Source organism: Coturnix japonica, chromosome 12, assembly GCF_054131305.1.
Source record: "Coturnix japonica strain WE chromosome 12, WE-NBRP24, whole genome shotgun sequence".
NCBI classification, from domain to species: Eukaryota; Metazoa; Chordata; class Aves; order Galliformes; family Phasianidae; genus Coturnix; species Coturnix japonica.
In genome coordinates this window covers 9,199,027-9,225,769 of record NC_140674.1, presented here as the reverse complement: position 1 = coordinate 9,225,769, position 26,743 = coordinate 9,199,027, and the positions used below count along the sequence as shown (strand labels likewise).

At 49.1% G+C, this 26,743-nt stretch overlaps 1 protein-coding gene across 1 annotated transcript in view; it reads left to right on the top strand.

The window, feature by feature from the left end:
• The first annotated feature begins 4,873 nt into the window (after nucleotides 1–4,873).
• IRS1 (insulin receptor substrate 1) overlaps nucleotides 4,874–26,743 on the top strand; it is a 43,525-nt gene continuing 21,655 nt past the window's right edge. Inside the window, exon 1 of the mRNA XM_015871392.3 lies at nucleotides 4,874–8,571. Coding sequence (XP_015726878.2) covers nucleotides 5,017–8,556 — 3,540 coding nt within the window. The 5' untranslated portion in view covers nucleotides 4,874–5,016 and the 3' untranslated portion in view covers nucleotides 8,557–8,571. The remainder of the gene's footprint in view (nucleotides 8,572–26,743) is intronic.

The window sequence follows — 26,743 nt, the reverse complement described above, 5'->3', positions numbered from 1 at the left end:
AAAGGCATAAGCATGTGCTGGATAATACCAAGGCTGATCTGGGCTTGGTATTATTGACAGTGGCCAACAGCTGTGTAGATGCATGTGCAAATACTGCCCATAAATAGTTATGCTTAACTAAAAAACTCCCAGCTTCTGCTGATCTGTACCTGGTGCAGTTTTGGAGCTGGCTGTGGTATCTTTGTATTGTGTGGACAGGGTTTTCTCCAGGTACCTGCCTGCTGGTTTTTGAGTCACAGCATCCTTTGGTGATGATTTCCTGAGTTCATTGACCTTATCTGGAGAAGTAGCTTCATATTGATTTTGAAGCTTATTGTTTTGTGTCTTTTATCATGTGTCTTGAAACAATCCATCTTCTCTTTCACTGTCTCCTTTCTGGGAACAATATTTGCAGATATGTCACATCGTTTCCAAGGCATTTCTTTTTCCAGCCTGAAAAATCTTAGTTTGTTAAGTCAGATTGACCTACCTTTTATCACATATTCTTATCTGTTTGAGTTCTTTAATAGTGTTTTCAAGACTAGAAAGTAGAATTTCCCATAGGCAGGCCAAGGCAAAGTGTACGGTAGATTTATTCTTTTCCAAAATGTCATCCTTTACCTGTTAATTACTAATGATATATTTGTTCTTGATTGGTTTTTTTTGACCTCTGTTAGAGTATTGAACTGATGTTTTCATTGGGATGCCTCCTACAATCCTAAGATCAGCTACATTTGACTAAGTAGTTGGCTCCATTTGTCACTGAATATACAAGGTCAGAGTTGCTTTTTCCTCTGTAGACATTTTATAGAGAAGCAAGCATAGCACAATGTAATGTGACTTTTCTGCAGCTCTTCGAACCCATAGTAATTCTTTGAAAGGCCAGAAACTTAGGAAGTATTTTCCGTTTAAAATCAGCATGCTGCAATTAAGTTTTCCTATTGCATGAATGAAAGCTCAAGGAAGCCTGGATCATAGGCGGAGCCTGTGGAACAAGTCCAGGTCAGGTAGTGGCACAGGCTGCCCAGGGAGGTGGCAGAATCACCGTCCCTGGAGGTGTTTTATATGTACTGAGGAACATGGCTTGGTGGGCGGTATTGGTGGTAGGTGGATGGTTAGACTAGATAATCTTAGAGGTCTTTCCCAAGTGAATGGTTCTGTGATTCTATGCCATCTTCAAGCAACCATGGGCTTGAAGATGGCATAGAATAACTGCCTATTTGGCTTCATTTTTCACACTCTTTAATGGGCTTAAAAACAAAAAAAAAGGTGGTTTTATGCAAGTCCCTCAGTCAAAAGCCACCTGAGAGCATTGCCTTAAGACCTGCACAGACAAAAATTAGTATAAGTTGGATAAAAGATTCTGTAACTTTGCTTTTTTTAATTCATGCTCCAGGCAACTTTGTCTGCAGAGAAGGAAGAAGAACTAAAGCAAAAAAAGAAGTCTGTGAAGCATTGACACCTTTACAGAAGAGATTACAAGATGGAAAACTAAAGATAATAGATGCAGAGCTGAGGGTTAATCAGTGTAGTTTGGGAACTATCCAGAAGTACTGCTTAGCTTCCTGTTAGTTTATTGATGCTTCTCTGGGACAGCCGGATTCCCAAATGGAAAGCATAGGAGTGATGTTTTATCTTTTCTTGCTTCTTTAAACAGAGCCATACTTAAGGAGGCAGAAAAATAAGACAGATAGTTACACTATTTTTAAGATAAGAGCTGGTTAATTGACTATAACAGATTCAGTATTTCATGTAATCAATGCACATACTCTGTATGTTGATACCAGTGAAACTCTTTTACATGCGTAGCAGCCAATCCACAGAAAATACACTGCAGAAACAATTTTAGTAAGCAACAGATGGAAAAGATGACTAAAATGTTTTTTGTTCTCATTACTGTGACACAGTTAAGCACAAGTGCTATCAGATAAGCTTGCTGCTTGTAATGGAATACATTTGAAAGCTGTCATTAGCTGTTCCATCAGTGTGTTTGATTTGCCTCAGAGATGACAGTACAAGTCGGGGATGTAAGTTGTTCTGTTCCGTGTTTCTGCTATACTCGTGATGTTACTACCACTCCTTTAATAGAAATCAAACAGCTTGTTTACTCAAGTAATGATTTAACCAGCTTACAGCCAACTGGGCTATTTTTGAAAGCCAGGCAAGTTTCATCCTGACTGTTGAACGTAGAGGAAAGTAAATACTACAAATGAGCTTAAGCAAATATAATATGCAATGAAGTCAGCCTTGGAACAAGGGCCAGATTGTAACTGTCAATGTGCAGAAATACCTGGTGAGAGGGATACAGGGCTGGGAGCTTCTCAGTGATGCTCAGTGGCAACAGGCACAGAGGGGAATACTGAGAATCCTGTTCAAACACAAGTCTTCTTTATGGTGAGGGAGCTCCACCACTAGAGCAGTTAGTCTAGTGAGGGATCTTAATGCCTAGGGATGTTTGCAGCCTACGTGGACAAGGGCCTGAGCAGCCTGTTGCACTTTACCCTGTCTTGATTTACTGCCAGAATATTCTGTTACGGGAACCCCTGTGATATTAATTGTGCGGCCTGAATTCTCACAGGTTCACTGTCAAAGCTGGGGGGGGATATTTACATGTGAACAGCAAGGATACGTTCTTCTTGGTCTGCTGGTGTGTGTGCTTACCTTACTGAGAAGTGTGGTGTTTCAGAGCCTTGGAGCTCAAAGAGCAAACAAACTGCTGCCTGCGTTCACCCCCAGCTCTGTGTCCTTGTGTGACACTGCTCATCAGGTGGATTTTGTCCTCCATCAGGAGATGTTCCATTTGTATTCTCTATCACTTGCCAAGTGCATCAGGATCCTCTGGAAGTCAAGGATTGGGGCAGAGCACATGGAAGTTATTACTTAATAGCATTGCCTATTATGTGCAGAGTATCTAATTAAAACTGTATGTTTTCAATGCACAAAGGTGCCTCTGGAGGGACAGGGAAAGGAGGGTTAGGGTCTCTCCCCATAGGAACCAGTGCCTTACAGTGTGACTGTGGTTCTGCCCAATGGCTGAAGTCTGTCCCACTGTGCCCTGACATGGGGAAAGAACTCCCCATCATCCTGTTTGGAGATGCAGTGAGCTTCTCAAGGTACATGGAATGGGTTTGTTTTCTATACAAATGTTTGTTTCTGTCATGGCAAACTGATGTGTAGAGGAAAGAATGAGCTGATGCACATCAGTGGTGCGGCAGTCTGTGTGTTCTGGAGGAAAGGATGAAGGGAGGAGACCCTGCGCCGAGCTCTGCCCCGCAGATGGCAGCATTGAGCAGCGCATCTCCCGGAGCTGGCGGGCTTGTTTTTCTCGGCGATGAGTTAAACATGCAGAGCGTCGCAGCCCTGTAGGCTGCAGAGCACGTTGACTGTTCGGTTTAATTTAGCGCAGAACGATGCGGGAAAATAGACTCAGCTGCTCGGCGCTACGGGGAAAGGAGGAAAAAAAAAGCTGCTCTCATGTGGGAGCCCCCACCCGACGTTTTGCCTCCCGGGGCTCCGTGCCTCCATTCGGGGCACGGCAGAGGAGGGGCGGCCGCGCTCGAGCCACGTAAGAGCCGGAAACGCTCCCGAGGCGCTGCGGGGTTCGGGCCGGTTCGGCGCTCGGAGCTGCCCGGCCGCGGGGCGAGAGAGGGCGGCCCCCACCCGGCACCTGCCCGCCGTGAACCCCCCACACTGCAGAGGCCGCCGGCGGTTATAAATAACACGCCGCCGAATGGCGTCTACGCCTCCTTACTACGCTCCTCGGCCCGGCCCCGCCTCCCCGGCCGCGCCGTGACTGACAGGCGGCAGCACCAATGCGGGCGCTGCGGCTCGGGGCCGGGCCCGGCGGTGGCGGCCCCCGCGGCCGCGCTGAGTGAGGGCGGGGAGCGGCGGGGCGCTGCGCTGGCCGGGAGCCTGGCGGCGGCGGCGGCGGCGGCTCCGGGGATGGTCCACGCACTGGCGCCGTCACGTGTCGTTGTGCTCGCAGCGAGACTGAGCCGCGGCGGCGGAGCGAGGCGCCGGAGAGCGAAGCGCGGCCCCCGACGCCCGTTTCGGTGCGGGGCGCTGGGAAAGTCCGCGGAGAAGCCGCCGGGGATCGAGTCGCCGCGGCCGTGCCCGCGTCCCCCGGCAGCCTGGGGCGCGGGAGGGAGCCCCGGCGCACAACGCTGAGGAGCCGCCGCCTGGAATGAGGAGGAGGAGGAAGAGGGGATGTTCGTGCCGCGCTCGGGCTGCCTCCCCTCCTGCCGCCGCCGGGTCGCGTTCCGTGTGGAAATGGCACTTTCTCTGCCTAACGAGATGGGACTGAATGGGGTCGCCAGCCTCCTCCGCTCCGAGCGGGAGCAGCAGCAGCAGCCGCGGCGCTGAGCCTGGGGGGCGGCTGTGTTGTGCTGTGGGGCTTTTCTGCTGGATTCTTTTTTTCTTCTTTATTATTATTATTTTCTGATTATTGGGGGAGGGGTTGAAGAAACGGGCTTTTTTTTTTTTTTTTTTTTTTTTTTGGGTGCAAACCCCGGACTTTGCAAAACAATCTCCGCCCCCGAGAGGATATTTAATCTGCAGCAAGAATCGCAGCAGCTCGCGGAGGTAAAGTTGAGAGAGGAAGGGCTGCCGGACCCCGCGCCTCGTGGGGACCCGAACCCCGCGCTCCGAGGATGCGATTCTTCCTCCCGGTGCTGCCCCCGGGACGCGGCTTTCGCCTGGACTGAGCGGGACCGGACTGTAACTCGTTAAAGACGCGCTCACCCACGTAGGGGCGATTGGGGCACAAACAGCGACACAACTCCGGTCTGGTGCCGGAGGCTGCCTCTGCTGCCGAACAGCTGCTCGCCCCGTGCTCCTGTCCCTCCCCCGTCCCGTTTTCAGAAGGGGATCCTGAGCTACTTTCCTTTTTTTTTTTTTTTTTTTTCTTTTTTAATATATTTTAATTTTAAATTGTTGCATGCGTTTTGTTTTGGGTGGTTGCTGACTTTTGCAGCTGGCTCAGTTGTTTTGGGGCCTCGTGGACTGCTGGCGGTGGTAGCAGCAGCGCTGCCTCTCGCCATGGCCAGCCCCACAGATAACAGCGAGGGCTTCTTCTCGGATGTCAGAAAGGTGGGTTACTTGCGCAAACCCAAGAGCATGCATAAACGCTTTTTCGTGCTAAGGGCAGCCAGCGAGTCTGGACCCGCCCGGTTGGAGTATTATGAGAATGAGAAGAAATGGAGACACAAGTCGGGGGCCCCCAAGCGCTCCATCCCGTTGGAAAGCTGCTTCAACATCAACAAGCGGGCTGACTCCAAGAACAAGCACCTGGTGGCCCTCTACACCAAGGACGAGCACTTCGCCATCGCAGCTGACAGTGAACTGGAACAGGAGAGCTGGTACCAAGCGCTGCTGCAGTTGCACAACAGGTCCAAGGGCCACCACCACCTCCACCACCACCACCATCACCACAGCGATGTCACCTTTGGGGGCAGCAGCGCGGGGCTGGGGGAAGTAGGTGAGGACAGCTATGGCGACGTAGCCCCTGGCCCGGCTTTTAAGGAAGTTTGGCAAGTAATTCTAAAGCCTAAGGGGCTAGGCCAGACAAAGAACCTGATTGGCATCTACCGCCTGTGCCTGACTAACAAGACCATCAGCTTTGTGAAGCTGAATTCGGATGCGGCTGCTGTGGTGCTGCAGCTGCTCAATATCCGCCGCTGTGGACACTCTGAGAACTTCTTCTTCATTGAGGTGGGACGCTCGGCGGTGACCGGGCCTGGGGAGTTCTGGATGCAGGTGGATGACTCGGTTGTGGCGCAGAACATGCACGAAACCATCCTGGAGGCCATGCGAGCCATGAGCGAGGAATTCCGACCCCGCAGCAAGAGCCAGTCCTCCTCCAACTGTTCCAACCCCATCTCCGTGCCCCTTCGTAGCAGGCACCACCTCAACAACCCTCCGCCCAGCCAAGTGGGACTCAGTCGCCGGTCCAGGACTGAGAGCGTTACAGCCACCTCCCCAGCTGGTGGTGGGGGCGGAGGGATGGGTGGCAAACCCAGCTCTTTCCGGGTCCGTGCTTCCAGTGATGGGGAAGGCACCATGTCAAGGCCTGCCTCAGTGGATGGTAGCCCAGTTAGCCCCAGTGCCAACCGGACCCACTCGCACAGACACCGTGGCAACTCCAGGCTCCATCCTCCACTCAACCACAGCCGTTCCATCCCGATGCCTTCCTCGCGCTGCTCCCCGTCGGCCACCAGCCCAGTCAGCTTGTCGTCCAGCAGCACCAGCGGCCACGGCTCCACGTCAGACTGCCTGTTTCCTCGAAGGTCCAGCGCTTCGGTTTCTGGCTCCCCTAGTGATGGTGGATTTATTTCTTCTGATGAATATGGTTCGAGCCCATGCGACTTCCGCAGCTCTTTTCGCAGCGTGACCCCAGATTCGCTAGGACACACCCCACCAGCTCGAGGCGATGAAGAGCTCAACTACATCTGCATGGGTGGGAAGGCCGCCTCGTCCTGCTGCAGCCTGGCAGCTCCCAATGGCCACTTCATCCCACGCACCTGCCATCAGCAGCAGCAGCCCCGCTACCCCAGCACGTCGTGCTGTCCCCGAGCCGGTAGTGAGGACGTTGCTGACTTGGACAAGGCATTCAGGAAACGGACTCACTCTGCGGGCACTTCGCCTACCATCTCCCACCAGAAGACACCCTCCCAGTCTTCGGTGGCCTCCATTGAGGAGTATACGGAGATGTTGCCTTCTTACCCCTGCGGCGGCAGCCGGCTGCCCTCCTACCGGCACTCGGCCTTTGTGCCCACTCACTCCTACCCTGAGGAGTGTCTGGAGATGCACCCCCTGGATGGCGGCCATCATCGGACCAACTCCGCTCCGCACACAGATGACGGCTACATGCCCATGTCCCCTGGAGTTGCTCCCTTGCCCAGCGGCGGGGCTGCCCCCAAGGGCGGTGACTACATGCCCATGAGCCCCAAGAGCGTGTCGGCCCCGCAGCAGATCATCAACCCTGGCAGAGGGGGCCGCCACCCTCCGGCCACGGTGGACTCCAACGGCTACATGATGATGTCCCCTAGCGGCAGCTACTCCCCAGACAGCGGCTCCGCGGGCTACGGCAAGATGTGGACGAACGGCGCCGGCCACCACCCGAAGCTCTCGGTGGAGAGCAACGAAGGGAAGCTGCCCTGCGGTGGCGGCGACTACATCAACATGTCCCCGGCCAGCGGCTCCACCACCAGCACGCCGCCCGACTGCTACTTCGGGCCGGCGGGGCAGCCGGGCGTCGAGGAGGCGGCGGCCGCGGGCCTGCACAAGCCCATGTACTCGTACTTCTCGCTGCCGCGCTCCTTCAAGCACGTGCACCGGCGGGGCGGCGTGCCGCCGGGCGACGAGGGCAGCCCCCAGCCCCGCGTGGCGCTGGGCTCCGGCCGCCTCCTCTACGCCGCCGAGGACTCGTCCTCCTCCACCAGCAGCGACAGCCTGGGCGGCCCCGGCGGCCCCGAGGGTCCCGTCCCGCACTCGCAGCCCCCGCGCAAGGTGGACACGGCCGTGCAGACCAAGGGCCGCCTGGCGCGACCCACGCGGCTGTCGCTGGGCGGCCCCAAGGCCAGCACTCTGCCTCGAGCCCGCGAGCAGCCCCCGTTACTGCTGCCCCCGGAGCCCAAGAGCCCCGGCGAGTACGTGAACATCGAGTTCGTGCCCGGGGACAAGCCGCCTTTCCCGTCGGCCGCCCCGGGGCTGCCGCGGCCGCCGGGCGGAGATGCCGCCGAGGAATACATGAACATGGAGCTGGGGCCGCCCCGCGCTCACTGCCCCAGCGCCTTCGCCGCCGCGCGGGCGGCCCCCGCGGCACGGCCGGGTCGCGGAGCGGCCCCCCCCGGCCGGGACTACGTGAGCATGCGGCTGGGGGGCTCCTGCTCGGACTGCGCCGACAGCCCCTCGCCCTCCTCGCCCGCCCCGTTGCTCGGCTACGCCGACGTGCGGCCGGGTCGCTCGGCCGCCGAGAAGCCGCCGCCGGCCGCCGCCGCTTCCCCCGAGCTGCCGCGGCCCCCGGCCGAGTTGGCGGCGGCTCCGCCGCGCTCCTCCTCCCTGCTCGGGGGCCCCGGCGCGGGCAGCGCCTTCACCCGCGTCAGCCTGAGCCCCGGCCGTAACCAGAGCGCCAAGGTGATCCGCGCCGACCCGCAGGGCGGCCGCCGGCGGCACAGCTCCGAGACCTTCTCGTCCACGCCGAGCAACGCCCGCGGGGCGACGGGCGGCGGCGGCGGCCCCGGGGCGCCGTTCCCCTGCGGCGGCGCGGGGGGCGCCGAGGAGGTGAAGCGGCACAGCTCGGCTTCCTTCGAGAACGTGTGGCTGCGGCCCGCCGCGGCGGAGCCGCCCTCCGGCAGCCGAGGGCCGGGGGCAGCGCTGGAGAACGGACTCAACTACATCGACCTGGACTTGGTGAAGGATTGCAGCCACCGCTGCCACCACCCGCACCTGCCCGCCGAGGGCGCCTCCGGCCCGGGGGGGAAACCGCCGCAGCCCCGCTCCCCGCGAGGGAGCAGCCACTCCAGCGACGACCTGAGCGCGTACGCCAGCATCAGCTTCCAGAAGCGGGAGGAGCCGTAGGAGCCGGCCGGGAAGGTGAGCGCCGTGCTGCCCTCGGGGGATGCCGGGGGTGCCGTACCCGGACTGCGGTGCTCGGGTACGGCCCGGCTGCCGCGGCCCCGTCCCGGAGGGTGCTCCTGAGATACGGCTGCTGCTATCGGGTCTGCACTGCGTGGATGCGGTGTTGTGCTGCGTAGTCACCGTGTGGTCTGTAGAAAATGAAAACGTGAATTGGCTGAGAGAGCGGGGCTGGAAATAGGAAGCTCCAGCTTTAATCCTCCTTTGGCCGGCGTTGGCTCCTGCGGCTCGGGAGGGCGGTGAGCCGTGCTACTCGTGTTTTCCCACGTGTAGAGAGCTCTGCTGGCCGCATCACCTCGTAGGGCTGCGCTGAGCTGGAGCCTCAGCTCGATTTGGAACGTACTTTGAGTTTGGGGGTGTCTCCAAAGCATCGTGTCCACCATGTGTGTTTCAGCTCATGTGGAGCGTAGCTGCCCCATGCTTGCAGCAGCATTGCAGACAGCTTGAGAAGCAGGCCCCAAAAGTGCACTTTTGTCATAGGCCAAATTGGTGTGCTTTGTTTTTCCCACAAGCTTTCCAGTCTTACTCAGGAAAGCCCGTTGCTGGGCTGTTGCACGCTGCTAGCAGGAGGCTGGTGAGTAGAGGTGTTGCCACCAACAGTGCCACAATGGTGCTCTCTAGAAGCTCGATGCAGCTCAGAGCAAACGTATCTGCTGCAGGAGCTGGTGCAGCACGGTGCAGGTGTGGAGTCACTCAGTGAATGTGACTGCAGCCAGCTCCCTGGTTAGTCCTGCCATGACATGTGTTGTTAGCAGCTCTCGGTGTGTTTGAGCAGCAGTCCCAGCAGTGTCAGTGTGTGTTGGCACAAGTGTGCACGTGGTGATGTGAGAGGATGAGTCTCATATTGATCGTGATTGTTTTATTGTAAGTATAATAAGGTATGATTAACGTATTTCTTGTTTATGTGTTCACTTGGTGCAAGGGTGGGGTGCTCAGGACTAGAGCTTCCATTCTGCATGGTGACAATGTTTATAGAACCTGAACAAAGGCAGAGCAGGCTGTCTGTGTTTGCTGCCTGTTAGAGCAATACACTGCTAGGTGTTGATCCTGCAGGACTTGCGAAGGCCAGAGGCAGTTCAGAGTTCAAAGAGAGGTCTCAGATTAGCAGAGGTGTTGCTGCTTTGGCTTGGATGGTGGCAGGAAGGAAGTGTTGTTTGTGTCCATGTGGCTGTTACAGACACACCGTGCTGCGCCGTATTTCTGGAGGCTGCCAGGGCTCTGGGGTGTCCTGCTCAGCATTGCCCTGAGCTCCTGGGTAGGTTTGCCAGAGGACACAGCATGCTGTTTTGCTGCTTCCATTGATAGGAATATGGCTGTTCTCTGTTCTGTGCACAGAGTGTGGAAGCAGGTGTCAGAGGAATCCACTGCTGAGTTCTGAGGGAGTGTGGATGTGTGCAGGAGTCAGAGACTGCAGGTCTGAGGGGCGGCGGTGCCACAGCTGTTCACATGTGTGCTTACTTTGCTGTGGACACCTTGCTTTAATTGATCCCATGTGTCACCTTAACGCAAAGGCTGTGGCAAAGCTCACTGACCTGGCAGTGGGGAGGTTCCTGCCAGAGCTGTGCTGTCAGTGGGACAGAATGTACTCACCTGTCCCAAGAACACACTGAAAGCACCACACATGTGCTTGTAGAGGGGTGTGGTGAAAGGTGTTGTCTAATGGAGGAACTGCTGTTTGAAGTTGGCTCTTCTTTCCCCAAATCAGGATTGAGCTAAGCAAGTAGAGCTTCTCCTGGGAGGCCGGGAAGAGTCGATCTGTAATTATGTGGGTAGTCTGCAGCCATGCTGCCCTGTTCCCTCCCCATCACACAGCTCAGCTGCCTGCTCAGATGTTAACCCATCACGCTCCTATTTCCCATGCTGGATTCCTTGCCATCAGTTGGAGTCAAGCTGCCATCAACTTTCCTCACAAAGTTCAGCCTGACTAGTTTATCAAGTTCTTGAGTTCATAATTGTCCATATCAGACCATGCTTAAATGTGTTTGCTGTCAAGTCCTCAGACTTTTGCTACTTTGGAGGTGGAATTAGGGTTTGGCAGGGGAACCAGCCTGTGCCCCTGTACTTAAGACCATGCTTGAGAAACTCTGTCTGGAGGCGAGTGGTTTATCAGCCTGCAGGCAGTGTGCTCACACATGCCTGGAACAGTTGTGAAGAACCTTAAGGTAAACTGTTCTATGCTGGCACGAGCAGGGAGTGCACTCCAGGTCTGAAGCTTTGTGCACCCCTTCCATGGGGCGGCTGTGCAGGCTCAATCTCACCCTGTGTCACCCTGCAATAATGCTCCTGTGGTGTGGATGTGCACATGCTTCCTGTAAGGGCAAGTAAGCGGCTGTTGTTGGTCCTGCTGCTGCCTAAGCAATGCAGGAGAGTAAGGAAAAACCACTTGGATACTGCAGGTACAGTAGAGAGACAACACCGTGCCTGGTGAGGGAAAGATGGAGCTGCAGGTATCAGTAAGGGAGGGGGAAGGCTGCTTCAAGTGCCCTTTCTTTGCTCTCCATCTCTTGCATAGCTGTGGGTTTTTATTTATCCCTTTAATCTCAGAAGTGGCGGGAGGACTGTGCCTATTCATTTTTCTTTCTCCCTCTCCATAGAGCAGCCTTCTTTCCCCTTTCCCCCCAGTGAAGGCCAAAACTATCTGGATAACTCTTGTTTTATCCATTCTGGAATGTTTTCTTGTTCCAGACTACAAGGCAAGGACCTCACATGTTTGCCATTCAACTCCCTGTGGGTAGAATGATTACTGCTGCTCTGCTGCAAGCCAGCGGCTCCTCTCCTTGTCCTGCTGCCCTGGCCTTCCCCCGTCCCTGCCACTTCCAGGTTGCTGGGGCATTGCGCTCTTAAGGTTTCTTTTAACTCCTTTGAAGTGTGCCTATTTCTCTGAACATTAAAGATACTGGCTGAAACAATCATGTAGATTTTCAAATTAAAGAAGAATCGTTCCCACCCTCAGCTCTTCTCCACACTCTCAAATCCCATTGCTTCCATTGTCACACACTGTGGGCTGTTTCCTAACATCTGGCCCTGTCTTAGCCTTTGTAGCTCTCTTCTTCTCTCATTCTTTTAAAAGTGCAGCAGTAAAACTGTTGGGAGCTCCCCTGCCCACATACTTTCTTCTGCTTGGGAGAATTGGGGATTGCTGCTTGCACCAAGGCCAGCCTTTGGCTCCTTAGTGCTTGGATCCTTTGGCAGGTGGACTTTTGTGCTGCTGTAGCCAAATCCTGCTGGAAAACGCCAGCCTGTGGCATGAAGCTGAGGTGAAGTTTGGGGAGTGGTGTTGCTGTCAGGCATTTTATTCCTGCTTAGGATTTTGCATGCTCAGGTGATTAGATGTAGGAAGCACATTCTCAACTTTGGGATTGGTATAAGAAGAGATACCTCCTAGGAGTATCAGGGGTATGAAGATGAACTGCAGGTAGCTTGTGTTCAGAGCGTGCAATCAAAAACTATTCCAAAAAGGAAGGCGGTAGATGTTGGCATATGAGTAACAGGAAAGGCTGAAGCAGGATGGCAGAATGAGGCAGGTATGTGGCTTTGATCTCTGGAGCTTCAAAGCAAAGGCATTATTCCCCCGCCTCATTTCCATTTTGTTGATGAGCATGAGAACTTGTGAAAGTGAGCACTAATAACGCTGAATAGAATATGTGCAGCCTGAACAAGTGGTAACTTGGCTCCCTGGCAGCTGTAGGGATGGATGCCTCTTTGCCTAATGTGTGGTGGGGCTTTGGTGCTATAGGACAGCAGGACACGGTGCAACAACACCTGGTAGGGATCGTACCTTGTGTCTGGCTCTAGGTAAAGCAGAGCTCTACTGAGGCGAGAAACTGAAGTATTTTTTGTGTCTCATGAAGATGTACACTAGGGTAAGCAGCAGATTACTCTTGTATTAGTGTCCAATATAAGTGGGGTGGCTTCTCAGGGTGTTGCTTTCTGTTGTATTTTCTTCATTTTTTTATTAATTTTCTATAATCAGATTTGCTTCTTCAAGTTAAAAACTGGAGGTGGAACAACTGAAACACAACAATGACCACAACAAGACGTGTACCATTAAAATAGGTTTGTGGGGTGAGGTTCTTTCCAGAACGGTACGAGCAGAAGTTCCCTAGATTTGGATCTGCACCAACACAAATACCAGTGCATTATGAAAGTTTTCCATGTGCTGTAGGCATTACTGTAGTCAAAACTCTGCATTACTTACTGTACGAGTGCTCCAGTTTTCCCCATACCTAATTATTTGCTAAAATTGAGCGTGTCTCCACATATTTGCATATTTGCAGTTGCCCTGTTTAACAAAACCACAAGCTTATAATTGTTTTTTGTTTGTTTGTTTTTGTAATTTAGATAGTAGATCCGTTCCTACATTAAATTTTAATACTTGTTTATTTCCCCATCTTTAAGTTTTAAAGACATGTTTCTCAAGACTCCTCTTTTTTTTTTCTTTTTTTTTTTTTTTTCCTGGCTTAAAAATTACACCAGTATGATTTATTAACCAATGCAGTAGATAATGAAGTACTATCTGGACTTGTTTGCCTCACAGCTTTCATATTTATCATAGAATCACATTGTTATTAGGGTTGGAAAAGACCACTAAGATCATGTAGTCCAACCATCTGCCCAGCCCCACCGTGTCCACTGAGCCACATCCCTCAGTGCCACATCTCTGTGCTTCTTGAACGCCTCCATGTGTGGTGACCCCCCACCTCCCTGGGCAGCTGTGCCAGTGCCTCACCACTTTTTATGAGAAGTTATTCCTGATATCCACCCTGAATCTCCCCCAGTGCAACTTGAGGCCATTTGCTCTCATCTTATCACTGTTACCTGGGGGCAGAGGACAACCCCTGCCTCACCACGACCTTCTTTTATGGTGTTGTGGAGAGCAATGAGGCATCTCCCCTGAGCTTCTGGACTGAACATCCCAGTTCCCTCAGCTGTTCTGCTTAAGACTTGTGCTCCACGCCCTTCACAGCATCCTTGCCCTTCTCTGGGCGTGCTCCAGGGCCTCAATGTCTTTCTTGCAGTGAGGGGCCCGATGTCGGTGTTTTAACCGGTTTCTGAATATGGTTTAATCTTGAAAATGGAACAGAACGTTGTAGGGCAAGGAGGACACTGATTTTTAACCAGCAACTGTGGAGAGTCACATGTGTTTCCTTAGATGACACTCAGAAGTGGAGAAATACAACTCCTAAATTAAGAACAAAACAAATAAGAATGAGTGAACTTTGATATCCAGAGAAGTATTGTTATTGTGAAATGTGTGGTGAAAGGAGAGCTGCATTCACACAGATGTTCTGTATCTGCACTGTTCTTTGCGCTGCACTAATTGGACAGTACAGTAAATTCCATTAAAACAGGTTCACAGGAATTTCACATTTTTTCTTCTGGATTAGGAAGTATAGATTCCCTTAACATTCTTTAATATAAATAATATCTTGTGGAAGAGAATCTTAAATGGCAAAAATGTTGTGGCTTGTTCCAGCAAATCTTGGGGTTTTCACTTTGTGGTAAGAGCTGCAATGCAAAACTGTTAATATTAACAAATGCATCTAAGTTCCCAATTTGTCAGAATGCTAAAAGCTGGCTTTTGGTCTCCTGTATGTAGTGCATTACAGTACGTGGTTATAAAAGTCAGTAGCCTTACTCTATTTTAACCTTCTTCTGCCTTCCAGATCAGTGGTGATGGTCATTATTTTGAATGTGTGAGATAAATGTAGTGAAGGAGAGGTGCCAGTGTCTTAAAAAAGATCCTCAAGTTTACCAGCTTTATTCTCTGCTTACAGAAATGTTGGGAAATAGAACAAAAGGCAAGGTGTGAACAGATAAAGGAGATTTAAATAAAGTCTGGCACTCTTTAACTAACTAAAAGATGTCTTGATACATATCTCTCTGATCATGTTTGACACATCTAGGTCATGTTCTTTGAAGGCTGTTATGAGAGATTTAACCTTGGGTAATTGCAAACTGTATTTTCTTCAGAGCAGTGTTTGATCAGGTACGTGGGGCAGCAAAAGTTGGTGTGTGTTCAACTGTTTGTATTAATTTAGGAGCCTGGTTAAGGGATCTGCTGTCAGCCGCCTGAACCATACGATGAGATGCACCCGGCCTGTGGTGTAGCACAAAGGTTTGCCCGCGTACCACTTGTCAGCTCTTGTAAGATCCCATTTATTTGGAAACCAGGGATGTGGAAACAATGACCGATTGAGTTTTCAAGAAAGGTGCGCTTCAGGAGAAAGGAAAGTAGGTTATAGGGGTAGGGGTGTCACACTCATTGCAGTTAGCAGAACCACTGATGTGTGCTTGTACGTTTGAACTGTCTGATTATACGTGTTATAAATTCAGTGTGGGAACATCTGCAACTACAATTTAATTTGCTATTTCTTTGTATTTTCTATTCTCTAAGTCTGTGTCGGTTGGATATTTCTAAGTCATTAGGGCACCTGAGCTTTCTTTGAAAATCAGAATCTGAGGAAGAGCAGGAAATATCTATCAGCCTCGATTCTTATCCTCTTTCAGTGCTGTGGCTTTCAGTGTGGTGCATAAGTGTTTGCTAAACCGTAACTGTGAGGTGGTAACTCCTTAAGCTGGCTGTGCAACTCAATACAATGCAGAACCAAACTCTGCAGGGGAGCTTTCCTTCAGTGCAGCAGTTCTCTGAAGGGGTAAAAGAAAAACTCCCGAGTGAAGAGTTGGCCAGTGACTGTGAGTATCTTCTGCCAGTGTTTGGCTGAATTTACACTTAGAGCAGAACAAACAAAAAACAAAACAGCAATAACAAAAGAAACAGACAACAGAACAACAATCCCTTATTCCTGCCATGAAATAATGCACGTGTAGACATCACCAGTAACATCCATTGTTGAACATTGTGTCTGAACATGGCCAAGAGAAAGAAAGAGCCTCCAGAACTATAGATTGAGATGGAAGCGTTTGTTGCTCCTCTTACTGCAATGTCTTGGTTTGAGTCTTGCTTGCCAGTCTGGAGGTGACAGTGGGGGAGTGGGACAGAGATGTGGAGCTGGGGACACTCTGGTTGGAGCCAGGGCTCCCCTGCTTCACTTCTGACTCAAGCTTCCCGTACTCCAGAGGTGCAGAAGAGATCTAACTGACATCTGATTGTGTCCGCGAGGAAATCTAGATTAAAACACTTGGTGGTAATTCATCTTCAGCATAGCCTGGCCTGCATTTAAAGAGCAAGGGAGAAAAGGAATTTTTTACCCACAGAGAACAAGAATAAGCAACTTTTTATTTTGGGATGTATCCTTGAGGATATTTCCTCCCATAGACTGCTTGCATTTCGTGGAAGAGACTAACAGAGGTAGCTCAGCTGCGCAGTTGTTGAAAGAACTGGGAAGATGAGAAAGGATCTGCAGGGCAAGAGGTGTGAGGAGCAGCTCACAGAGAGAGATAGGGTTTGGGTGGTCTTGTGCAGAGACAGGGGCTGGACTTGAGGATCCTTGCGGATCCCTTCCAACTCAGGATATTAATGGTTCTGCGACAACTGGGCTTGTTCAGAAGATTTGGAAAGACTTAGATTTCAATGAGGTAATAGATTGCTTGTTGTGGGAATGAGGATGTTTATGATGGCTGTATGAGGAGGAATGAGCAGCGCTCTTCTTGCAGTGCTAGTGAATACAAACTGAACAGTTCTCATCTGGTGAAAAGAAGTGGTACTTCAAATCCTTGTGAAGGTCAGAAAGTGTTTTGGGCAGGTCATTGCTTTGATAAAAGTGAAAAAAGCGCCTCTCTTTTTACCCGCTACATTTAACCTATTTCTGTTTTTGGCTTCCCTGCTCACGCAGCACAGGTGTTTCTAAAGCCAAAGTGTGTCGAAATGAACTGAAACAAAGGAAACCTGTAGTTGAGGAATCTCAGAAAGCTGCTGCATCCTGGGTGTGGCCCTGTGAGCTGTTTTGCTGGGCTGCCCTTGTTCTCCTGGGCCACTTCTCTGCGGCACATCAGGGAGCTCAGCAGGTGAGCTGGGAGGAGAATGGCTGAGGGCAGGGTGCATGCAGCCGTCCTGTCCTTCACTACCCTGTACAAGTAAATGGTGGCTGTAGTTAGGCCGGCTTATTGCTTAGCAGCTGTTTGTATTTCCCCATTTTGCATGTAGCAGCATTCAGGGTTTTTTGAGAAACAGCAAAATAAAATGAGGAATGTAGTTTGTTTAGGAAGCTGTAGGTTGAAAGCTGTAAATATTTTTCTTATTGAAAGTTAATATTTGTTCTAGTGTCAGTATTTTGGAAATAGCGTTGTGTTTTGTTGACTTTATAATCATCTGGTGGACGTGATGCTGAATGTCCTTGAATTCCTAGGACAGCTGATGTGGGTGGGTAGCCAGAGTGATGTACCTGTGTCTGGAAGGGAGGCGGAGGCAGGTGAAGGTAAATAGCAGAGGGTGGCACATGTGTGTGCTTTGCCTGCTGCTGTGCTTTGAGAGTGCAGCTGATGAGTATTCGCTCTTATATGGAGCTAATTAATTTATATCCAGGCTGGTTTTGAATGCTTTAAACAATATCAGGGTTCTTAAACAATGAAACAAAGCTCTCCAATACATTTCATTCTTTAGGGTATGCAGCTTTTCCTCGCAAGCTGCGGTAGAAGGGAAAAGCCCTCCTGGAGGTGTGCAGGCATGTAGTTAGGGCATGTTTTTTCACGCCTTTGAACTAGGTTAGGAATGTGTCTCAAGATGGAAGAATGAATAGTTATTTGGTGCTCTTAGCCTGCAGGCTTGAAGCGAGAGAGGAATGTTATTGTGTCTTCAGCGCCTGGCGCGCACAGCCGTGTTGTACGGGGCCTGGCATGGCTCAGTGCCACCCTGCACACAGCTGCCGGCCACCAGTGGTGCTTCCTCAGTCGTAAGGCTCTGGGAAACAAGGAGCATATCTTCAATTAGGAAATGCCCTTCAGAGCACAGGGATTGCAGCCTAACAAAACTCTCTGATTGCACTGATGTGATTCTCTGTACCCGTGTTCCCTTTTTCCTGCCTCTCTATGAAGTGCTTTCCCGGGAAGAGAATAAGTATTTACATTTCTCTGAAATTCTGTTTTGACTCTGAGTTGGTGGCAGCGTGTCCCTGGCAAGGCAAGCAGGGGCTGAGAAAGTAGGTGCTTCAGGTTGGAATAACCCTTGGAACGTGTTCTGAAAAATAAACCTGTATTCAGAACTAATTGTGCTTTAATACGCTGGTGTTGGCTAAACTAAGACACACCTGTTCGGTCAGTGCAGTTCTCAAATGCCCTCGTTGTAGTGAGTGTGATTGGTGAGGTATCCAGAATTGGGGGTTCAAGCACTGAATGCTTATTTTTGTGTTTTTTAGGAACAGGAGCCACTGCAGTAGATACCCGGAGAACTTTGGGTTTATTTCAGTATATGAATTGTGTAATTATGTGAGTGCTTTATTCAAAGCTGAAAGTGAAATGATAGAAAAATGGATTTCATTACTTTGGTTGTTTGATTAATAAATAAATAAAACAACCAAAAAACACCTTTACTGAATGTGAGATATGGAAGCCCACAGTAACCAGGGCCACTCAGTTTCACTTAGTAGAAACAGAGGAGTCTTTAATACAATAAATTACTGTTGAATGCAAAGTTTATTTTGGTCAGCAACTTATTTATGTATACATGTATTTCAACTTTTCATTGGGATTTTCAGTCAGACTCAGCTTGACAAGTCATAAATGGGAGATTGAACCAACTAGTAAATGATGGCTTGTACTGGCCATTAATTTTATTGGTCAAGAATCTGCATAAATATACACTAATGGTATTATCTAACTGGGAATTACACCAAATGCTAAATCAAAAGGTTATGTTGCAAATCAGCGTGATTTAGTGGTTATCACTCTTTGAGAATGACCATTAAGAACATAAAAAGATAAGTTTCCTCATTTGCTAATCTAAATGTGATTATTTTAATCACTTTAATTTGAATTAATCCACCATGAAGCCAAGTGTCAGTATATACATGATAATTAAATGTGCTTGAACTGATACGATCATGCAAAAATAGAGCATAGCCAAAAAAAAAACCTGGTTCCAGGACCTTGTGTGATCTAGAGAGGAAAGCAGACAAAACATAACACACTAAGAGACTGGGAGGGTGCAAGAGGAGGACAAAGCACGAGGGTGGGGAAGTGATGCTTAAATGCAGGGAAGGGTAAGAGAGCCGTGCAGGCCATGTTACTTGGCTGGCCTGTTAGTGGGTCACCTTTGGGAGGGGTTTCACAAAGTTCGAGAAGGCAAAGTTGTGTAGGAAGGGGTGTAAGGAGTGAGTGAGCAGGAGGAGGAATTGGAATAGTGCTGGGAAGCTCACATTTCAGTCAGCGTAATTGGGCTTTAATGACTCGAATGACTCATAATCTCTTAGCTTGATGGGTCGCTATAAAATTTTAAACATAGGTATGAATGAAGTTACTTACACTGGTTTCATTGTATGGTTGCTGTAGTAGAAAGCCCAGATTTGCCAAGGATTGTCAGAGGAAAAGAGAAAATAAATGGCATGAGATGTCAGTAACATTTTTGCAGACATGTTTTGGAGGAAAATTTTGTATGATGATCCTTCTGTGTGAGTGCTATGAAATATTATTTCTCATCTTGCTGGGGCAGGGGGAGGAGTCTTCAGTCAGTGTGAATTGCTGTAACCTACTTGAAGCTGATGAGACCAGGGCAGCATACCTCCTTTCACAGTGTATCTCTTTAAACTCTGTAAGCTGTTACTACATTGTTCTGTTTGAATTAATAACAAGTCCCCATTAATTTTAATTAGCTCTGCTAACGAGTTACTTCTAAAGTGCTACAAAATGATCAGTAATTCAGTGTCTGATTTATCTCCTACCCTGCGTATTTCATCTTTTCTGAAAATTCTTCTCCTGCTGATCAGTGAAGACATCTGATCTGTCTCGATTTGAGCTTGTTTACTTCTGTGTTTGTTAGAGTAGCTCATCAGCTGTTATTCCTTTAGCAAATAACTCCTGTGATGTTAATTGTGTTGTATGGATTTGGGTCACAGCATTTGTGTTCAGGCTGAAGAAACAGGTAGAGGCAAAAGTCTCCTGAATGCTGAGCATTCTGAATAAATGGGACAGCAGAACACTTAGTTGTAGTGTTTGTGTTGTAGGACTTGAATGGCTTCTGTGGCTTTGCAACCTATGGGTTGGGTCTGTCAGCCCCAGAAGCCTTTGCATGCTGGGGCGGTGGTGCTGGGTATGATTCTTAGTGGTTTTATCAAAATGGGTTTCCTTCTTCACTCTTTGTGAAGGTGCTGCTATGAAACAGGAATATAGTATAGCTGTATGGGTACTGTTGAGAAGAACACTTTTCCATTATGGTCTGTTTTGGTTCTGGTGAAAAATAGCAAGCTGTTTCTGAGACGAGGCATCTTTCACTGGCAAAGCTGCTGCTGTAGTATCCATAGTGGTGCAGCCGTCTGTGCTTGATATGTGTTCAAACAAATCTTTTCCCTCAGACTAACAGCCTCACTGACAAGCTGAGTTCCTAGTTTAGATAAGGACACGTGTATGTGGAAAGCAATTTCAGGTGAATGTGCCACTCAGCCCTGCTGCAGTCAGGAGCAGATTGGGTCTGCACCCAGTCCTAGTTCGCATTCAGAGCTGATAGAAGGATTCAGTAAATCACGGGCTGACACAAGGAAGCATGAGTCTCTAAAACATGCTCTGCTGATGAGGCAGCAGCTCAGATGAGCACGTGGAAGAAAATTGTTGTCCATTCATTAAAAATCTTTTACTTGCTCTCCCGTGTGGTGTGATGTAAAAACTGAAAGTGTGTTGTCGAGCAGACTTGTGATGGTGAGAGCAAAGCTTGCCTTAACTATTTGATGAGCTTCTAGCACTCCGATCTACATTAGGAATAAGCTCTTAAAGATAGCCCTGCTGCTCCACAGAATGCTTCCAGATGGAGTTTGGGTGCAGTTGGAGGATTAACATGCATGATGAGCTACTAGAATCATCTGTGGCTTGACTTTCTGTTTCTTCCTTCATTTTTCTGTAGCTTTCTGTTTTAAGTCTTATTTATTAAGAAGTGTTACTCCAAACTACTGTGTCATTAATTTGGCAGGAGAGGAGGAAGGTTAAGGTTCCTCCTTACCTTCTCCCCCCCTCCAGTGAAATTTTTGATTGTTTTCTTTAATGAGTCATTTTCTCTACAGCTGAAGTTAATTTAACAGCTCATCCAAACAATGAATGTTTTCTGAGCGAGGAAGCGAGGGAACTCCAGTTCTTCCCCCTTTGCTTTGTGTAAAGGTATGTCCTGGGTGTTTCCAAAAAACACAGAACACAGACACAGATTTCTTAAATTTTTGTAGAAAGAACCTTCATTTTGTTTGTGTTTTGTTTTGTTTTTAAATGTGCTTATCTTACTCTGTTTTGATTTTGTTCCTCCTCCTCACAGACTCATAGAAATCCACTAGTCCGGATAGATGAGTAGATTTTTTTTCTATCTTATGGGGCTCCGGCAGTGCAAGTATTTTGGCACCTTGTGGTCGGTGCCTGTCAGTGACAGGATTCCCCCTGGTTTGTTCTGCTGCTGCAGCTGAAGGTCACACAGCACGCTCTTCATTTGCCATCTGGCAGTTTATTATTAGCGATGGTATGGAAAGAAGCAGTTGGAAAAGCGGGACCAGAATGGCCAGCGTGTCACACGTTGCAGATGTGCAGTGCAGGCTGGTTCCTGTGGCACCTGCTTGCTGGCCAGCCTGCGGGTAGTGTTGCCATGTGCTGCAGGCCTGGCTCTGTGCATCTTCCCCACATCCATGGTTACCTTTGGGGTCCATTTATAGTTGGAATTGCTGTGCCTTAGGAAGGTAAGTTTTGTTTTGCCTTCTGAGTGCCACTGTGATGTTTTAAAGTCAGGTTATCGTTTGTACAGTTACCCCAAGGGCAGCAGGAAGGGATGGCTTTGCGTATGTGTATGCACGCTGTGGAGTAATATCATCCTTAGAGAGTTTGGTAGCAGAACTTCCATTGGCATGAGTGGAGGGGAGCATCCTCAGCCCTACAGACAGGGCAGATGGAAGCAGATAAGGCTTGCAGTGCTGTGGTACAGCTCTGTGCTCACAGATGTTCCGTGGGTACTTTATCGGTGCTTAAAAGTTGATTGCAGACGTTCCTGAGCTCTTAATTTTTCTGGTTCGTATTTCCTATGCTGGAACACTGCGCATCAGAAGGAGGGTTGTGCGCTCTGTGCTGTTGAAGGCAATGTGCTCAAGTTCATTGTTTTCTGGAGAAAAAGGGTCATCAAAGATTGGAAATGAAAATCACGTGTGAAATATTTCTGATGCGTATGTCATAGATTTGTCAAATCTGTTTCATACTTCTGTTGGTGGAACGTGGGGTGCTCTGATTTGGCTGCATAGTACCGAGTTATTGTGCGTCAATGTCCCCACACAAGGCTTTGATTAAGCAAGAAAAAATGCTGTGATTTTAAAGGCTGGCTTGTGTACAAACTTGCACAGAGGAACAAAAAGTGTGAATTCAAGAAGTTAGCATTTTTATGTAAGTGTTTTAATACCATGCATAATAGTGGCTGGTCTGAAAGCCATGGAATAAAGGGAAACACTCCTTTCAGCCTTTGGGAAAAGCAGAGAGATGTTCCATAGCAGATCAGGGTTTTATTTATTTATTTTACAACTGGGTGTTAATTGGGGTAGGCTCAGTGACTGTTTACTTGTGGGCTGCAGGTATAGGCAGCTGTGTAAGTTTCAGCTCAAGTTCTGTATGGCTCAGCCAGGCCTCCCTACCCCCCATACAAACCCTTTACGGTTTTGATTGCAGCACAGGATATTATATTCCTGTGTTGAATTGGGCTGCTGACATGAACATGATGTCTTTGATTTGGACCTCTTTCTCCAACTGTGCATCTAAATATTGCGGACTTTAAAATTTAAGAGCTGGCTTTTTATTCCTGCTTTGCCCATTCATCTTTCATCCAGAGTTTTGTCATTCGAAGTAAGAACTATCTGCTGTTTTCATCCCTTGCTTGATTATTTTTCCTTCATCTAATCCTGTATGTAGCTGAAAATACAAGTATCCTGGTCTATTGGGCCAACTGGGTTTGTTCTTCTTTTGCAGCTTGTTGATAACTCTTGGTGTTTTCCACTGCATCAAAAATAAATGCCTTATATGCTTGTGGAACCTTAATTAAACCTCTGCTTCTTCCAGCTGGCAAACAAGCGGTCACATTCCCTACCCTGTTCCAAACTTCATTGTTTTCCACTTGATTCCTACCTTTCTCCCCAAGTGCTGCTGATCTTTGTTGGCTGGAGGAGCCCAGACCACTGGAGCACTGCTCCCTTTTGGGTTCCTTGCACATCGTGTAAGGAGGAAGAAGGTGTTACTGGAGCAGACGAGGCACCAAAAGATCTCCAAACAGCCTCTAGATAAGGGAGTTTGAACCTCATTAGTTCAGAGCACGAGTGGTCCTGATGTATGGCTGCCCTGGCTGGCCCTTCAGGCTTACTGGCATGTGAAACCAGTGCTACACGTGGGACTGTCCCCATGGCCTGCAGAGCCATTCCTCCTGCTGCCTTCCTCCCAGCACAGGCACTGAGCAGACACCTGGGGCAGGGCTGTGGGCTGAATGTGCCCTGATGTGGGGAGGGGATAAATCAATTTTAATTCACGCACAATTCACTTAGCTAATAGAATAAATACAGTGAGGCTTATTCTATAAATCATCAACAATGCATGAGCTGGTAGTTTACATTGCCCATTAACGTGCAGAGGATAGATTAGTAATTTACATTGCTGTGAAGCACTAGAGTGACACTTTTTTAGTGCCATGAGGCAGATTCTGTCTTTGTGCTGTTTCTGTGATCCACAGACAAGTGTTCTAGTGTGTGCTCTTTACCATCCCATTACTTGTTTGAAAGTTAAGAACAGATGTGCATTTCCTTGTTTTTATAACAAAGATGAAATGCTTAAAACTCAAAGCATTCTTTCAAACAGGGAGAAATAAAGATTTTTCCTTGTGTTTCAGGACTAGGAAACTATGAACTTCAAGGGAAAACATTCTGGATAAATAAAGAGTAGGTCCTAAAGACCAAAAATGTGATAATGAAATTCTAACTTCAAAAGAAGAAACTTTGAGATACACAACATAACTGATGGGCAGTGCTGTGAGCGGTGCAGCAGGAAGAAACCACATCATCCCTGGCCTCTGGCTGTAGAGGGACGAATGAGGCCATGCAACTGTAACCCACTGCTTATTTGACTGTCCAAGTGCTGCCTGGTGTATCGTGATAGCAAAGAGGTGTTTCTAAGGCCTTACTCACCCCTGGCACTCTCATTGTGTGCCCTGTGCTTCTTGTCTCAGCACAGTAACAGATAGGAGTCCTCACTCTTCGGATGAAGCCCCTCTGATCGAATGTGGGAAGGAGTGTGAGTAGTTGCACTGCTGCAGCTGTTTGTTCGTTAGTTGATGAGAAACAGCCCAGCTGCATCCCTTGGCAAGTTGCACACGCAGCTCATGACACGTTGACAAATATCACACTGTTAGTTCCCTATGCTTCAATGTATCTGCTTGTCTCTTTCTCTTTCCCAGTAGATCTGCTCGGACAGGAGCTGTCGTTTTATTCTAGTTGCTCAGCAGTCAGCAAAGTGAGGCCCTTCACTTGTGTCTGAGGCTGCCATGTGCTATCACAGCACAACACAACAGTAACTGCAGTTGCTGGTGGTTGCATCCTGCCCTGCGTTGTGCTGGGCCTTGTCTGAACCTGTAATGTGCTGCTGAGGTTCCTAAGGCCCAGGGCAGAGAGCCTCACTGTTCTCTCAGACCTTGAGTGCCACTTCCAGGCCTTCTCCCTCTCCTCGTTCCCAGTAGCTGTTTCTGCCAAACCATGCCCAGAAGTGCTGGCAGAGGGATTTTTTTTCCAAGCCTCTATCATCAAGGTTATACCCAGGAATACGGTGTGTGTACCAGCTTCCTTTCCTCTGTGTTTAACTTTGAATCACACGTGTAATTTCTGTCATTACCTTGTAATCTGTCTTGCTGCCTCTGCTTGCTGATTGGAATTTAACAGAGAGCTTTTTAAAAAGCCTATCTTTCATTAGTCTGTAAGAATGGGGTCTTTTTTGATGTCAAGTGATACTCAGTTAAAAAGCAAATGACAGTCTGCCTTTTTTTCTCTCCCTGTGAGCCCCATCTTCTCAGTGTGGTGGAGCAGACAGACCCGGTCTCTGCCTAAGAACCGCCTGCTCCTCAGAATTTAAAGAGGAAGGAAGAGCTTCTGATTGTTCCATTTTCTGACCCTGATCATTTAAATTTCGACTTTCAATGATTTTAACGGTGATGAAACTGGATAGCCTGGGAGGTTCCTCTTTAGGGGGCACCTGAGAGAGCACCAGGCCACTGACATAGTCAGGCAAAAAGGCATCAAAACACACAGCGTGATCACTGAGTGTGCAAGAGGGAGAGCTGAGTTCAACTAACAGAGGTGCTAGGAACCAGACTTCAAAGGAAGCACACCCATCCCTTCCCTTCCCCAGCTGTACTCTGCCATGGAGGAGAGGCAGGGAGTTCTCCAGTGGAAGTTTGCTTCCTTCTTTTGCCTTGGGGAAGAAGTTCAGAGAGCTCTGAAATTAACTTAGAATTTCAGAGAGGCAAAAGGAAGAGAGCAGATAATTATGAATTTTGATGCCAAACCCATCATTCAGCAGTAGAATTTTTTTATTCCATGTTACACTTGAGGGGATAAAAAGGTGATGTTTTCTTTTCCCCTGTGTTTTCTTTTCCTTTATTCTTTCTTAGCATGAATTAATACCAGCTTTCGTACCCGCTGCAACCTACAGATCTCCCCCGTGTTTATTGCTGAGAGCTGTTTGCGTTACTGAAGCACGGATGCACAGTTGCAGTATCTTTTTGTACAAAGCATTCACGGTCCTTGTATAGCTGAAGTCCTTTCTGTAAGGTAGGGTATAGCTGTGATTCTGTTGGAGTTTTTTTCCATTCGCATATGAAACCATAAACTGCAAAGGGAACTCGATATACTCGTACTGTATTTGCAATTTAGATTGCAGAGTGTTTTGGAGTGCACATGTTTGGCTGCCAGTGAAACCACTGGCTGTGAGTCAGAAGGCACTGAACGCTGTTTGCTAAAGTGTCCTTAAGGGCGAGGTCACATAAAGGATGGAAAAATGTTTCAGAGCATTCTGGGAAGCAGGAGGAGGGGATTTGAGTCTTGTGAGCAGGTGACCTGGGGGGCTGCAGGGTATGTGTCAGCTTGCCCCTCCTGTATGGGCTGGAAGGCCATTTTAGGTGAGGCAGAGCAGTGTGCCGTGCTATGAGCTGTGGTGCTGTGGGCTCCGTGGGGCGCTGGGATCGTCCCTGCTCTGCTCCACATGGCACAAGAGATGGAGGCAGGACACGAGCTGCTTCTGGAAGGTGCTGCTGGCAGCGTGCTGCTGACAGGCGCTCAGCGAGCAGCCTCACTGCCTGCCTGTGTGCAATGGGAGCCGCAGGGATTTGGGAAATGGGGCAAAGTTCAGGCGCTCACCGCAGCTCGCAATGCGCCCAGCCACGCCAGCTGCCGCCCAGCTGTAGCCTCGTTGTTCTTCCTCTTCAGCTCCTTTAGTTGAAGTGCTGTTAGCGTGCTCAGTTGCTGAAGCTGCCTCCTGAGATAGCCTCGGCTCTGCTGGAGAGGCCAAGGAGAGTTGTCAGCAAGCAGAGGTTTGGTAGCACCGGCAGGACCTGCACCGTCAGTACAGGGGGCTGTGCACACAGCTCAGACTCAAGCAAACACAGTGCTCACAAGCACTAAATAAGGTGTTCTTGAAGAGCGCACATGCAGTTTTTTTGTTTTTTGTTTTACCATTGTCAATATACATACTGTTTCTTTTGCAATCGTACAGTTTGTTTTGCATTCTGTTTTCTTCAGAGTCATTAATTAGCTCCAAAGTCCTTCTCCCTTTGCTGCAAAATACCAGCTCATTAGACCACCATCTTGTGTGTTTGTTTGGTGTGAATTGCACAGGCTGTTTCAGTAGGGAAGCAGCAGGGTGAGCTGTGTGAGAGGCTGCAGGGCTGCTGACAGGACCAGTGCTTGTCTGCAGGCTGGGCTGCACCTGACCAACAGTGCTGTGATCTTATCTCACATAACTGGGATGAGATTGGTGTTAA